At 55.5% G+C, this 12,493-nt stretch overlaps 6 protein-coding genes across 6 annotated transcripts; 4 read left to right on the top strand and 2 right to left on the bottom strand.

The window, feature by feature from the left end:
• Positions 1–354: 354 nt before the first annotated feature.
• Positions 355–1,443, top strand: BGZ61DRAFT_476344 (uncharacterized protein; the record flags this gene model as incomplete). The annotated part of the gene is made up of 2 exons (XM_046248793.1): positions 355–595; positions 761–1,443. 2 exons carry the CDS (start codon positions 355–357, stop codon positions 1,441–1,443), a joined length of 924 nt encoding a protein of 307 aa, XP_046105899.1.
• Positions 1,444–2,428: 985 nt separating this feature from the next.
• BGZ61DRAFT_574082 (uncharacterized protein) lies at positions 2,429–3,427 on the top strand (the record flags this gene model as incomplete). The annotated part of the gene is made up of 2 exons (XM_046256148.1): positions 2,429–2,672; positions 2,768–3,427. 2 exons carry the CDS (start codon positions 2,429–2,431, stop codon positions 3,283–3,285), a joined length of 762 nt encoding a protein of 253 aa, XP_046105898.1. The 3' UTR covers positions 3,286–3,427.
• Positions 3,428–3,675: 248 nt separating this feature from the next.
• Positions 3,676–4,915, top strand: BGZ61DRAFT_448702 (translation protein). The gene has a single exon (XM_046245506.1). The coding sequence runs from the start codon at positions 3,782–3,784 to the stop codon at positions 4,784–4,786; it is 1,005 nt and encodes a 334-aa protein (XP_046105897.1). The 5' UTR covers positions 3,676–3,781; the 3' UTR covers positions 4,787–4,915.
• Positions 4,916–5,828, bottom strand: BGZ61DRAFT_587045 (cytochrome oxidase complex assembly protein 1-domain-containing protein). Its single transcript, XM_046256467.1, has 2 exons — positions 5,600–5,828; positions 4,916–5,497 (listed from the first exon to the last, which is right to left on the bottom strand). Exons 1-2 carry the CDS (start codon positions 5,760–5,762, stop codon positions 4,998–5,000), a joined length of 663 nt encoding a protein of 220 aa, XP_046105896.1. The 5' UTR covers positions 5,763–5,828; the 3' UTR covers positions 4,916–4,997.
• Positions 5,829–6,113: 285 nt separating this feature from the next.
• BGZ61DRAFT_530885 (uncharacterized protein) lies at positions 6,114–6,894 on the top strand (the record flags this gene model as incomplete). Its single annotated transcript, XM_046253627.1, has 2 exons — positions 6,114–6,216; positions 6,296–6,894. 2 exons carry the CDS (start codon positions 6,114–6,116, stop codon positions 6,892–6,894), a joined length of 702 nt encoding a protein of 233 aa, XP_046105895.1.
• On the bottom strand, positions 6,830–11,239 carry BGZ61DRAFT_208247 (uncharacterized protein). Its single transcript, XM_046237986.1, has 7 exons — positions 10,974–11,239; positions 10,784–10,868; positions 10,147–10,269; positions 10,031–10,081; positions 9,170–9,968; positions 7,318–9,113; positions 6,830–7,260 (listed from the first exon to the last, which is right to left on the bottom strand). Coding segments are annotated over exons 1-7 (3,039 nt in total). The 5' UTR covers positions 10,976–11,239; the 3' UTR covers positions 6,830–7,077.
• Positions 11,240–12,493: the final 1,254 nt, after the last annotated feature.

The following is a 12,493-nucleotide window of genomic DNA, read 5'->3' as shown; positions in this document are numbered from 1 at the left end:
CCTTGCGGCGGCGCCACGGCAATCGAGTCCTTGACCATTGCAGGCAAATGGAAAACCGGATGTGGGATTGTCATAAGGCAACGAATAGAATTGGGGGGAATTCATTTGGTTGCCCGACTATTTCTTTGTCAGGTCTGTTTATCCTGGTAGAGGATAGAGTCGGCAGTAGTGTTCTAGCTAATGATAAGGTTGAATCCCCTACAAGTCAAATGCATTGCTTGTTATGCCTCTCCTGCTGTATCACTCCCCCGTACTCCCCCTTCTCCTCTTTACATAGCCTTCTCACCGTCCGCCCCGAACCCTCAAGTCAAGACAAGATCCCAGCTCCATATCCAGCACAAACCGAGAAACATTATGCGGTCTTGGCACGTCCTGCTGGCCCTCGTCGGGTTCGCAACAGCCACGTGCTATTATGCGAACAAGTCCCGGATGACCGATTCCTTCATCGCATGCGGTGTGGACGGCTTTTCATCATGCTGTTGGGAGGGTGAAACATGCCTGGAGAATGGATTATGCCAGGAAGCCAGTGGGAAGTGGTACCGTGGGCCCTGTGATAATCCAGACTGGGACGGATGTTATCAGGCGTGCGTGAAGCGTAAGTTCAAGACTCTTGCTGGGGCAGTGGTAGACCGAATAGGTCTACATATACTCCGTCCAATACACTACAAGACAGGAGGAAGCATGTTGACCATTATCACAGCCAATTGGCCTCATGAGTATGTCGAGCAATGCACCACAGGGGAATATTGTTGCTTGACAGACAAAGACGACATCGGTTGCTGTGGAGAGAACTCTGCCGAGTATTTCTCTGCGACACTATCGTCTTCCTCCGAGCCTACCGTCTCAGAGACCGAGCCTACCGTCTCAGTGACCGAGTCATCTTCCTCCAAGTCCACCATCTACGTGACGGCATCCCCTTCCTCGAACCCCACCGTTTACGTGACCGCATCGCCAGACCCATCCAAGCCCTTGCCCGCGGGCACCATTACCGGTATCGCTATGGGCGGAGTGGTCGTGCTGGGATCCATCGGTGCGATTATCTGGGTTTTGCTCCGTCGAAGAGGGCCCAAGCCCGATGCAGGAGACCAAGGCGTCCTTATGCAGATGCAACAACCACAAGTTGGGAGTCCTATAGGCCCGCCAAATATCGATATGGCCGGCGTGATGGGTATGGGAATGGGAATGGGGACAGTGTTAGGAGCGGCCGTTGTCGGTGTGAATACTGGCGAGAACCGGGAGCCATATATGACCGAGATACACGATGGGCTTAAGATGCATTCCCCCGGAGCCGAGAAGAGTGCCGCTGCAAAGACGTCACCACCAGTTGAAATAGATGACGGCGTGAGGATGCAGCCGCCAGTGAAGATGGAGGTTCATGTAACGACGGCGCCGATGCAGCCGCACTCGCAGCCTGCGGTTCGGAAGGATGTTTTTGAGGTGTGAGCATGATGTTGGCAAACGTGGTACTGTTTTTACATTATTGTACGATTGTTCTTATCTAATGCGTAATATCAAATCGGAATTCCTTTAGCATGTCTTGACTGACCACATATAGACGTGTACGTCAATCTATTTAAATAAATTCGCTCTCCCTTTAAGTGATGATGAGCTAGTACTGATAATATGTTGGGCATCCAGCCTCTCTTACTTTCTAGCACTGTCCCCCCGGTCCCTCAGACGCGCAACGTCAACTCGAAACTTCCTTGAGATTAATCTGGAGAATATCCACACACAGGCAAGTATTTTCAATTTCCATTAATAATTCAGCTGTCTTTCAAGTAATGTCGATCTGGCACTGGTGGCACATTGGCTGTACAGCCTGCCTTGCCTGCAGTGGCTTTTCCACCGGCGCTTAACAACAGCAGGCGCTTAACGATACGATGTGCAGGAATATTGATCGACTCCATCTTCATCAGACAATACGTGGTCGACATAACGCTTCGTGTGCCGTGTGATGTGACGGGTACTTATACTCTAATTGACAACAAATGTTCCGGTCCTAGACAAGGCGTGTCCCCCCTTGACAGCATTTCCCAGTACATCAGTCCCTCAAAGATCATCAAGTTGGAAATTCGATCAGGCTCCGTATGCAAGTAGCAATCAGGTCCATATTATGGCCACGCCAAGCAACTATTGAAGCCACACAAGACAGCCGCACTCCATCTGAGAAGACGGGACATGAAATCTCCACTAGGCGAGGTATGGGCGACGAATAGCATCATCAAGAATTTATGACTAGGCGCCTTTTTAAGACATATTCAAAATAGGGCTCTGGAGCTGAAAATAAGGCCGGCATGAACCCATGAGAAAAAGGCATCACTTGCTGTTTTGTCTCCCTGTTCTCTCCGCTACTACTGTTTCTCCTTCTTGACTACCCTCTTAAAACACAAACAACAGAAAACAGGTTCAATACAAACCGATAATTACCATGCACTCTTGGTTCATACTCTCTGTCTTCATTGGCTTCGCCACGGCCATATGTTATTTCCCAAGCGGAGGCGAGACGGGCGGCGAGTACAAGCCATGTGGGACAGACAACACGAACTGGTCAACATGCTGCCTGGAAGGTGACATATGCCTGGAGAATGGCTTATGCCAGGAAGTCGATGGGGATAGGTACCGCGGGCCCTGTGATAATCCAGAAGGGAACGGATGTTATCAGGTGTGTAAGGGTAAGTGCCAGATTCCTCCCGGGGCAGTTGGAGACAGAACGAGTCTAGTCGTTTACGTCGGAAGCCCAAGGCAAACATACTGACAACCATGATAGCGGTTTTTGGTCTTGAGTACGTCGATCGATGCACTTCGAACCATTACTGCTGCTTGGGCAACGCCACGAGCTGCTGCAACAATAATGCGAGAGAACAGTTCACTGTTTACAACAAGCCGACTAGCCACATAACAACCACATCTTCCTCTACCTCTTCGTCTCCCTCAAAACCCGTCGATACAGCTGAGACTACGACCACCTCTCCAAACCCGCCCAAATCTGTCCCCGTGGGTGCGATTGCGGGTGGGGCCGTCGGGGGCATAGTCGTGCTAGCAGCCGTTGGCGGAATGATTTGGGTTTTGCTTCGCCGAAGAAAGCTCAAGCCCAATGCAAGAGACTATGACTGGGTCAAGATGAACCCAGTTGTCGAGATGGATTCTGCTCAGGGGGTGGTCGAGATTGATCGCAGTGTGAGGATGCGCCCACTGGTGGAGATGGAAGATCAAATAACTCCAACTACTATGCAACCCTACTCGCAGTCCACGATGCGGAAGAATGTTTTTGAGATGGAAGCATGAAGTTTGGTCGGTATATGGTTTTTTTAATAGAACTCTTCGGGGTTGGCTCAATGTTCAGGCAGAAGTTACCTTGGACTATACAAAGGCGTATGAAGTTTGACCACTTCATAGTACTTCAACCCCATGACGCTCACACACTTGATTGCGTTGGAACTCATCTCCAAACCCATCAATTCTTCCATTCAACAGCTTCTATTTAATTACTAGTTATTCAAGTTCATTATTTGCAGCATTAAATCTCCCAACAAGGAAATAAGATAATGCCTGAATTAAATCGAGGGCCATGATAACTGGGTCACCGAATGAGGCGGCTCCAATTGGTCGAACCCAACACCTGTGGGTCTCCAACTTCACGAATTTCACCACCACGATACTCGCATCACCACCATCACCGCACCACCAAATCGACAGCCATCCGCCTGTCCCCCCGCGACCCGAACGGCCCGCAACCGACCCAATTCCCTCCGCCCGCCGTGCCGTGACGACCTCCTTCGCCATGCCGGTCCGTCTGCCCATCCGGCTGGCCCTCCCGCGGCCCTGCGCCCGCCCGGAGCTCGCCCGCCCGCTGCTGCTCCCGCGCATCGCCACCCGCGGTGTCAAGTACGGATGGACCACCGCGCCGCCCCGGTCCAAGCACGCCCGCTTCAACCAGCCCTCCGCCGGCCTGCCCGTCCTCACCACCGGCCCCGCCGCCGCCCTCAAGCGCCGCGAGAGGACCACGCCTCTGCGCACCGGCGTCCTCGCCACCAAGAAGGGCATGACCAGCGTCTTTGTCGGCAAGACCCGCGTCCCCTGCACCGTCCTGCAGCTCGACCAGGTCCAGGTCATCGCCAACAAGACTCGTGAGCAGAACGGCTACTGGGCCGTCCAGATTGGCGCCGGTTCCCGCCAGGGCCGCAACGTCTCCAGCCCTATGCTGGGTTACTACGAGGCCAAGGGCATCGCCCCCAAGGCCGACCTCGCCGAGTTCAAGGTCCTAAACGAAGATGGCCTGCTTCCCGTCGGCGTCCAGATCTTGCCCGATTGGTTCCAGAAGGGCCAGTACGTCGACGTCCGGGGCAAGTCACGCGGAATGGGCTTTGCCGGTGGTATGAAGCGTCACGGCTTCTCCGGTCAGGAAGCCTCCCACGGAAACTCCAAGAACCACCGTACGATCGGTACGACGGGTCCCTCCCAGGGCAGCGGTAGTCGAGTCATGCCCGGCAAGAAGATGCCTGGCCGCATGGGCAACGAGTGGGTGACGGTGCAGAACCTCAAGGTCATCATGGTGGACAACGAGCTAGGCACCGTGCTGGTCAGCGGGCCTATCGCCGGTCCCAAGGGCCGTGTCGTCCGCATCCAGGACGCCAAGAAGCGCAAGGCCCCCGCCCAGCCGCACCGAGAGAAGGCCCTCAAGGAGTTGAACGAGAGGCACCCTGACGCCGCCGAGAACTTGCAAGCTGCACGAGAAAAGCATCTGGAAATGAAGGAGAAGAGACAGACGGCACCTATAGACCTATAGTCTAGGTCAACGGATAAATAAATGATGTAAGATGGGTCGATGCGATGGAACAGAAAGACCAATGACGACGGACTTTGTACTTTGTACGGCAAGGGGGAGATCATAGCGGGCTTTGTATTATACACACACACCATCAACTACTGTACAGATGCGACAAAACCGGAGTTCCCAGGGTTCGTCATGTTTTATCCCCAACAGTCATGAAGGCTCTTCAGTTCGCCTTGTAGTCAACCTGCTTCCTGAAGCCTCTTGTGATGGCATCCTGCTCCATCTGCGTCATTGGAGGGGCAACATCATCGTCGCCGCCCAGCAGGCCGCGGAACGGATCGCCCAGGTCGAGCAGGTCCAGGCGGGTGCCGTCCTCCATGGTGAGGCTCCACTCGGTGGTCCTGAAGAAGGCCTTGGGGCTGGGTCGGTTGCTGGCGAAGCGCATGGAACCGACGCCCTTGGAGCCGCGGACGGAGAACCAGATGTCGATGCGGCCGTGCAGCTGGTTCATCTCGCCGTGGATCCAAGGGATCTGGTGTTTGAAGTAGACCTCGTCGCCGAGCAGCTCGCGGGCTTCGGGGGAGGTGCGCAGGGCGTAGAGCGTCGACGAGACGACGGGCGAGGACATCTTCTGGTAGTTGAAGATGGCGACGGAGCAGGTGGTGACGATGACGAGGAAGATGGGAAGGGTGCGGCGCCACTGGAAGCGGACTTCGTTGATGTCTGCATAAAATTGTTAGATCAACGTCCACCAAGGCCAATTGGCATCGCGAAAGAAGCTCGAAGCAACGGGGGTGTTGCCTTTGCCCGGGCATCAAGACGTACCTGGAAGCTCGCGATCAGCCCGCCTTGCCATCATGGGCCCATCACCAGGCCTGGGCGCGCGGGTGAGCCATCGGCGCTGGACGGGGCGGATGTTAGCGGAGCGGGCCTCGAAGGCGGCGACGAGCCTCCGCTGCACGAGGCGCGGCAGCATTATTCGCTGCATCTTTGAATTCTGGCGGGTGGTGATCTGCCGTCGTTCCGTCGCCCGTCAGGTGAGATGGGGCAGGATTATTGGAGTTGAAGAGGCCAGGCCGGGGAAATTTTGCAGCCGGCGCCGAGGGGTCCTGTCCCGCCGTTCCCCCACTTGGAGAAGCCTGGAGCTTAGCCCGTCAGTTGGCGTCATAAGACGACCCGTCTTCGGTAGTAGAGACGCTAATTATAAGCCAAAGATCCATGTGACGGCCTGCAACGTCTTCCCGTTTCAATCCCAACAGCCTCGATTCCCCGTTTCTCTCCCTTGTATTCTTATGGATTCATCGCCTGCATGCATCTTTTCGGATTGTGAGCGCACATCATGGACAACGTCAGAAGCACCACCGCCCGCTTGAGGCGCACATTTCAGTATCCCATCGATGAAGATTCGACGGATTCACAGCCTGAAGCTCTAGACGAGCAGGGTAAGCTGACATCCCCACGACCGCTCCCCTCCAAAGACATATTTATATCTACATCACGAACTAACACCCGGCTTGCTAGAACAAGAAGACCTGATCGAAAGCCTCGCCGCCGAAAACGCCGCCCGCGATGCTCAGTTCCGCCGCCTACTCGTCGCCGTCCCCATCGTTGCCACCATCCCCTACATCCCGTCCCTCCTACGACCGTCAACCACCCTCCTCTCACTGCTCAGCCTCACCTCTCTGCTCTCCACCGCCTACCTGCTTCACCATCTCCCGCCAGCCTCCTCGGGCATCACCTTCCTCGACGCCTGGGCGCGGCCCAAGACACCCCGTCCCACACGGGCACCCTCAGTCCACGACGATGACGACTACGATGATGGTGATGAGGTGGCCTATGCGCCGCGTGGCAGGCCGCGCAGGAGGCGCACTTCGTTCAGCTTCGTCGCGAGAAGCTCCCCACTCCAGATTTACCTGCCATACCTGAACCTAGGGCTCGGCGTCATGCTCGTTTTGATGAGCTGGGTCGTTGGTCGCGCGGGGAACACGGCGGTGTGGACGGGCATGGGATACCTGCCGCTGTTTGTGTACTTGGTTGTGCTGGTCTCCAAGGTGGTCATGAGCAGCGTGGATCCTGAGAAGGAGTTAACGGCACTCAAGTATGAATTCAAGGGTGCCTAACCGTGAGCAAGACGCCACGTGGGTGGGTGGCCTGGTAGATAATGATAGCGAGAAGTACAGTACAGTACGGTTCAAGACGATACGAGTATAATTATGACAATATCAAATTTATGATTCTTTACTCGTCTATATCCAACTAGTCTTCGTATGTCATAAACCAGGCATCACTCATTACAGCCCCATCTACATGTCTATAGAATCATTGAAGCGCAAAATACCATGACTTTTCAACACACCATCAACGCCCTTAGGCGGTCGTGGGAAGGGATCCGTCATGGGGCTCGCATCAGGCGAGTCAGACGACTTGTCCATCACCAATGCCAACCCGTGCGACTTGATCGCATCTACAAGCGCCGGCACCATATCCTATAATAACGATTAGCATTGTGGTCCCTTAAAAGGAGTTGAGAAGGGGAAACCTACCAAGAGTCGAGAATAGCAGATCAGTCCCATGAAGTTGTTGCTCTGTGCGATCCTAACCACCTCTTTAATCGACGCGCTCCGTCGTCCACTGCTCAGGGGGCCATTCGCATAGCCCGTCGCCTCCTCGCGTCCCAGGTCGTTGCACAAGAAGACCGGGAAGTTGGGCTGCTTCCAGTTGAGAGCGGTGCACAGCCGGGGGTTGTAGCTACTGAAGACGACAGATCGCACCACGTCGGGAGACTGAGCCCTCTGCGCTCGAGCGTGGTCGAAGACAATGCTAAGAATGGCGTCGACAAACACGTTGACGTCGAGCGCAGGACCCAGCGAAAAGGCCTTCTCCTCCTCAGGGGTAGGGTACAGGATCTGGAGGTTGACGTGGATGCCCGGATTGAGAAGCGAGAGAGCCTCCTGGAGGGTGATGCCGGCCGTAGCGAGGATGTGGTAGATCTCGGCCATACTTTCCGGCGTCTTGCTCTTCAAATTTGCCAGATCGGCGCGGCTATTGCTCCGCGACGTCATGGAGGTGAACTGCTCCAGAGACAACCGGCACACAGGGACATCCAATCCGCCACAAGAGATGGTCCATCGCGGCCACAGAACTGGCACACCGTCACTGGTGTGCTGTGCAAACAACCTCACGTAGTCTCCCGACAAGCTCGATCCTGTAATTATCGCGCTTGTAGGCTGGTTGAACTGACTCGTCGCCTTCCAGTATGTCTCAAAGTCAGTAATCTCCAGGGGTTTGCCCCTGAACGGCTTGATGACCTGCACGGTGAAGCTGATCTGGCCGATAGCTCGCAGACGAGGATCAAACAGAGGCAGACAGCACGATGAGTTGCCTTGCCCCTTGAAAGTGCTGGAAAGGACGACCGTCTTGGCGATCACCTTGGCACCGTAGGTAGGAAAAACATCGAGGTCCAGGCTGAAAGTATCCAGGTTGTCAACCTGGAACGAAACAATTCGGGTATCTTCTTGAAAGGGCAAAATGATGTTCTTGGGAATGAGATCCGAGACCTTGGAGGAGATGGTGAGCCGTGCGGCAGGGTATTTGCCGTCCTGGAAGAACATGAGGGGCTGCTCCTCTGATTCTCCAAAGGTGATTTGTACGACAGTCTTCGTGTCGAGGAAGTTGTGGCCATATCTTCGGAGAGGGATGATGGGCGGAGGCAATTCGAGTTCGGGGATCGCATCGGGGTCAAGTGACATGGGTAGAGGGGCGGAGCTGCTGTCCATAGGACCCAGCGAAGGTTGCACCATGAAGGGGCTCGCTCGGGGTCGCGTGTTGAACGGTGTGAGCAGTTTCATGCAAGCCAGATGTCCTTCCCAAGCGGCGTAGTACATGGCTGGGAAGTCCTTTTCGTCCATAATGTTTGCGTCCGCTCCAACCTTGAGCAGTGCTTGGAGACAATCGACATTTCCTTCGCTTGCTGCGTGCACAAGCGGCGTCCATCCGTAGAGCTTATCAACCTGGTCCAGGTCCGCACCGTACTCCCTCAACAATAGGAGAAGCTCCGAAGTCTGACCCGATCTCGCCACCAGGTGCTGGGGATACAGACCTTCGGCATCTGGCAAGATACCGGCACCATGTCTGAGCAGGAGTTCAACAACAGCCACCGAACCATGTTCGCAGGCGAGGTTCAGGGGGACGTGGAGGACACGATCTTGCTCGGCTACAGGGTCGATGTGGGCGGATCTGGAGAGGAGGTTCTCGATGCAGTCGAGGCGTCCGTGGATGATGGAGTGTATTAAGGGGGTGAAGTTGTCGTGGTCGATGGCATCAATGGTATTGGAATCAGCTACATGGCATGTTAGAACCCGGTTTAATGGGGGTATATCCATGCGAGCGACTTACCATCGAGCAGTACCTGCAACATCTCCAGTCTCCCGTGCAAGCTGGCGTAGTGAAGAGGCATGCGACCGTAGACATCTGTCCGATCCACTGCCACCGGATTCTCTGCGTTGAGTCCCCATTCCAGAACGTACTGCTTACCGTAAATTGCAGCCTGGTGTAGGCAATTTCGCTCATTAATGTCGTCGTAGGAATGGAGGTCGACGAGATTCGTCTCGAGAAGGACTCGAAGAGCCTCTTGGGGCGCTTCTGAAATAGCCGCAAGGAAGGTCCGCGTTATCCTCTCCATCAACGAGCTGTCTCCATCTGTCGCCTGGGTCGCCGATTGCATCCTAGTGAGCAGATCTCGCAGAGACTCGATGTTTCCGGTGATGACTGTGTCCAACAGGAGCGTGTCCGCATCCCCCTCATCCGTCCCGACGAAATGTTGCGTTGTGACTACATGGCCAGACTGGAAGTTGACCTGAATACCATCGGACCAAGCTCCAAGCTCTTGCAAACTCGTGGTCGCCTGATCCGAGAGCTCGCTGATGACGGTGGCATTGAAAAAAGGCTGAACCTCGACAGCTCTCGAAAGGTAGAGTTCCTTGGTCTTGGATTTTGAGGTCTTGTCCCACTTCTTTAGGATTTTTGAGAAGGCAGTGCCATTGATCTCGACGAACTGCTGGAGTTTGTTTAGGTCGGAAGCGAACTGTTGGAAGCCCTCCTCGAGGGTCGTGAACTTTGCGGAGCGTCGGGAGATGCCTTGACGTGTCTGCAAGACCTTCTTCTTGTCTAGGAGGGTCTTGAGGCGGATTTTGAGCTGCACCAGGTTAGAGACTTCACCAGGTAGGGGCAGGCGGCAAGAGATAGGGGTTTACAAACCTCGGCTTCCTTTTGCAGATAGAAGACATTGACTTTGTCGAGTTCTCGTTCCTGGTCGGAGGTGAGTAACGCTGCGGGGATGTTCATGGCGGAGATGAACGGGGGGGGAAACTTACCAGTTGGAAGAAGAAGGTCGCCTTGTTGGCCTGGAGAGCGGCCTGGGAGTCGATAGGTGTGGCCGAGCGGAGAGCGTCATTCTGGGAGGAGATGGTCGGTGTTGCTGAAAGCTTCTTGATGAGCTACATGGCAGCGTGTCAGCGTGTCAGTGGCAGACGGCTTACGGCCCACGACCCAAATGGTCGCGTGCGGATCGAGGGAGAAGAAACGTGCTCCCGGGATGCAGAACTAATGGAGAGGTACGTTTGCTTTTGGCAAGCCCCCTTCGCACAATAGGCCACAGGGGATCGGGGTCTGCAGCCGGAGCAGGAAGGGGAAGGCCGGGGCATACAGGGAACGACGAGGCTAAAGCTGGGCAGAAGACTGCAGAACAAGGCAGGACAGGGTAGGGCAATGAAAGTGGATGGCGAGGAGGGTTGGGGAGATGATTTGGCGAGCGGGAGGAGGCGGTTGGTAGTGAAAAACCTGAGCAATTGGGAATAGTCCGTGTGCGTGGATGGAGCGTGGATGGAGCGTGTGGGAGATGACAGCGGAGACTAGAGGTAGGGGACAAGATTCGGGAACGGGAACGGGTAGATAGCAACGGGTAGTAGATGGCAACGTTCGACGGACAACGGGAGAACGGCATGGACTGACCTTTTTCAGGGCCTTGTAGTTTACAAAGCTAGCAGCATATTCGGGAACCTCGAGCTGGCGCTTCTGGATATGCTTGCCGAACTTCCTGGAGGGGAAACGTCAGAAAGCTTGGGCAAAAGAGAGACGCAAGCGGACGCAAGTGGACGCAGGTGGACGCAACAGAGGGCTTATTTGAGGGACAGGGGCTTACATGTTGCGGCTTGGACGCCCTCGAGCAGCCCTTGGCGTCCAGGAGATGAACGGAGAGCAGCAAGAGAGTCTATGAGCAAGTCAGGGGCTGGGCCAGAGCGTTGCCCGCGAGTGAGGCGAGTTCCAGGTGTGGCTGGGTTATGCGAGATGTGTCTGTGTGCGCGGCGCCGTGCTGAGCTCGCTGTGCCGTGTGCGGTGGGTGCGGCAACGATGCGAGAAGAGAGGGCAAGGTTGTAGGGCGCTCAAGAACAGCGACAGAACGTAATAGGGACAAGGACGGGGCAGTTCAATGCCTCGGGGTCTTGTTGCAGGGTCAGGTCAGGATCAGCTCGGTTGAAGATGGAGGCCACGCCGTGCGGACTTGGAGGCTTAATGCAGGGCAGTGATGTGTCGGGTAGTGTAAGGTAGTGTAAGGCAAGTAATTGGATGTGGTGTAGTGGGCAATGTGTAGTGAGGAGTGAGCAGTGTGAAAGTGTGTAGGTAGGTAGTGTGCAGCGAGACGACTCAGCCGGCGTCGAGATGCACCTTCAAAGTCTCTGCCACTTTCCGCCGGACTCAACAGGCTTCTTCTCCTTCCTCCTCGCCCGAGCCTAGTGCCTCTCATGTAAGAGTGACACGATATGCCTCGCGCTGGGTTCATCACCCGACCTCCGACGACCTACGACGTGCGAGGCCGTCTCCCACGGGGCACGTGGGGGGGGTTCAACACTCCGCTGGCGGGGTCGCAGCTCGGCGTGCGCGAGGGCATGAGGCCCGCGGTTCGAGGCGTGAGGCGCTGAAAGCCGTGTGAAGGGGATAATGGGATATGGGATATGGCGGACAGGGTACAAGAACAAGCCGCGCCAACTCACTGACAGGCCCGTCTTGAACCAACCAACGAGATAGTCTATTCGGGTTGGGGGACCGTACCTGGATCGCCGGATTTCCGCAGTTGCGACGCACAAATAATTCGTCCAAAACAGCCCGACGAGCCGCCGCAGGGTGAGCGCACAGACGAACGAGGGCGATGCGTGAGCCGCAGAGACGGAACGAGGCCGACAGGAGTGAGTGGTGATCCTGCGGTGACGTGGGACGGGGATGGATGGGGCGACGTCGAAGCGCTCTCTCACTTAAAAAAGCGGCGGCGCAAGCGGCGCAAAAGTCGTCGAGACTTCGTCCGTCTCCAGTTGCAATACAGCGCTACGCTACGCTACACGCGGCGTATGAAGGGAAAATAAAAGAAACCGACGGTGGGAATGAAGAAGAGTTTATTTTCTTGGATTGGGGCCGAGTTTGAGAATTTGATTGAGAATGAATGACAGCGAGCGCCTCAGGAAATGGAACAAGTCTGTCGGCCCCTCCACCGCGTCCGCTCGTCGGGGCGTCTATTATCTGCCTGAGAACCACGAGCGCAACGCACGCAGGCAAAGAGAACCAGCTAGCGGGGGCCTGTAGTGCGCGTCTATGCTGATATTGCGGCCTCTTCGTTGGACAATGGCCGGGCCTAAGCAGCAACGCGGTTAGATCCCACGCCTGTCGAGC

This window comes from Ilyonectria robusta, assembly GCF_021365365.1.
Source record: "Ilyonectria robusta strain PMI_751 chromosome Unknown BGZ61scaffold_7, whole genome shotgun sequence".
NCBI lineage: Eukaryota > Fungi > Ascomycota > Sordariomycetes > Hypocreales > Nectriaceae > Ilyonectria > Ilyonectria robusta.
This window is presented reverse-complemented; position numbering and strand designations above follow the sequence as displayed.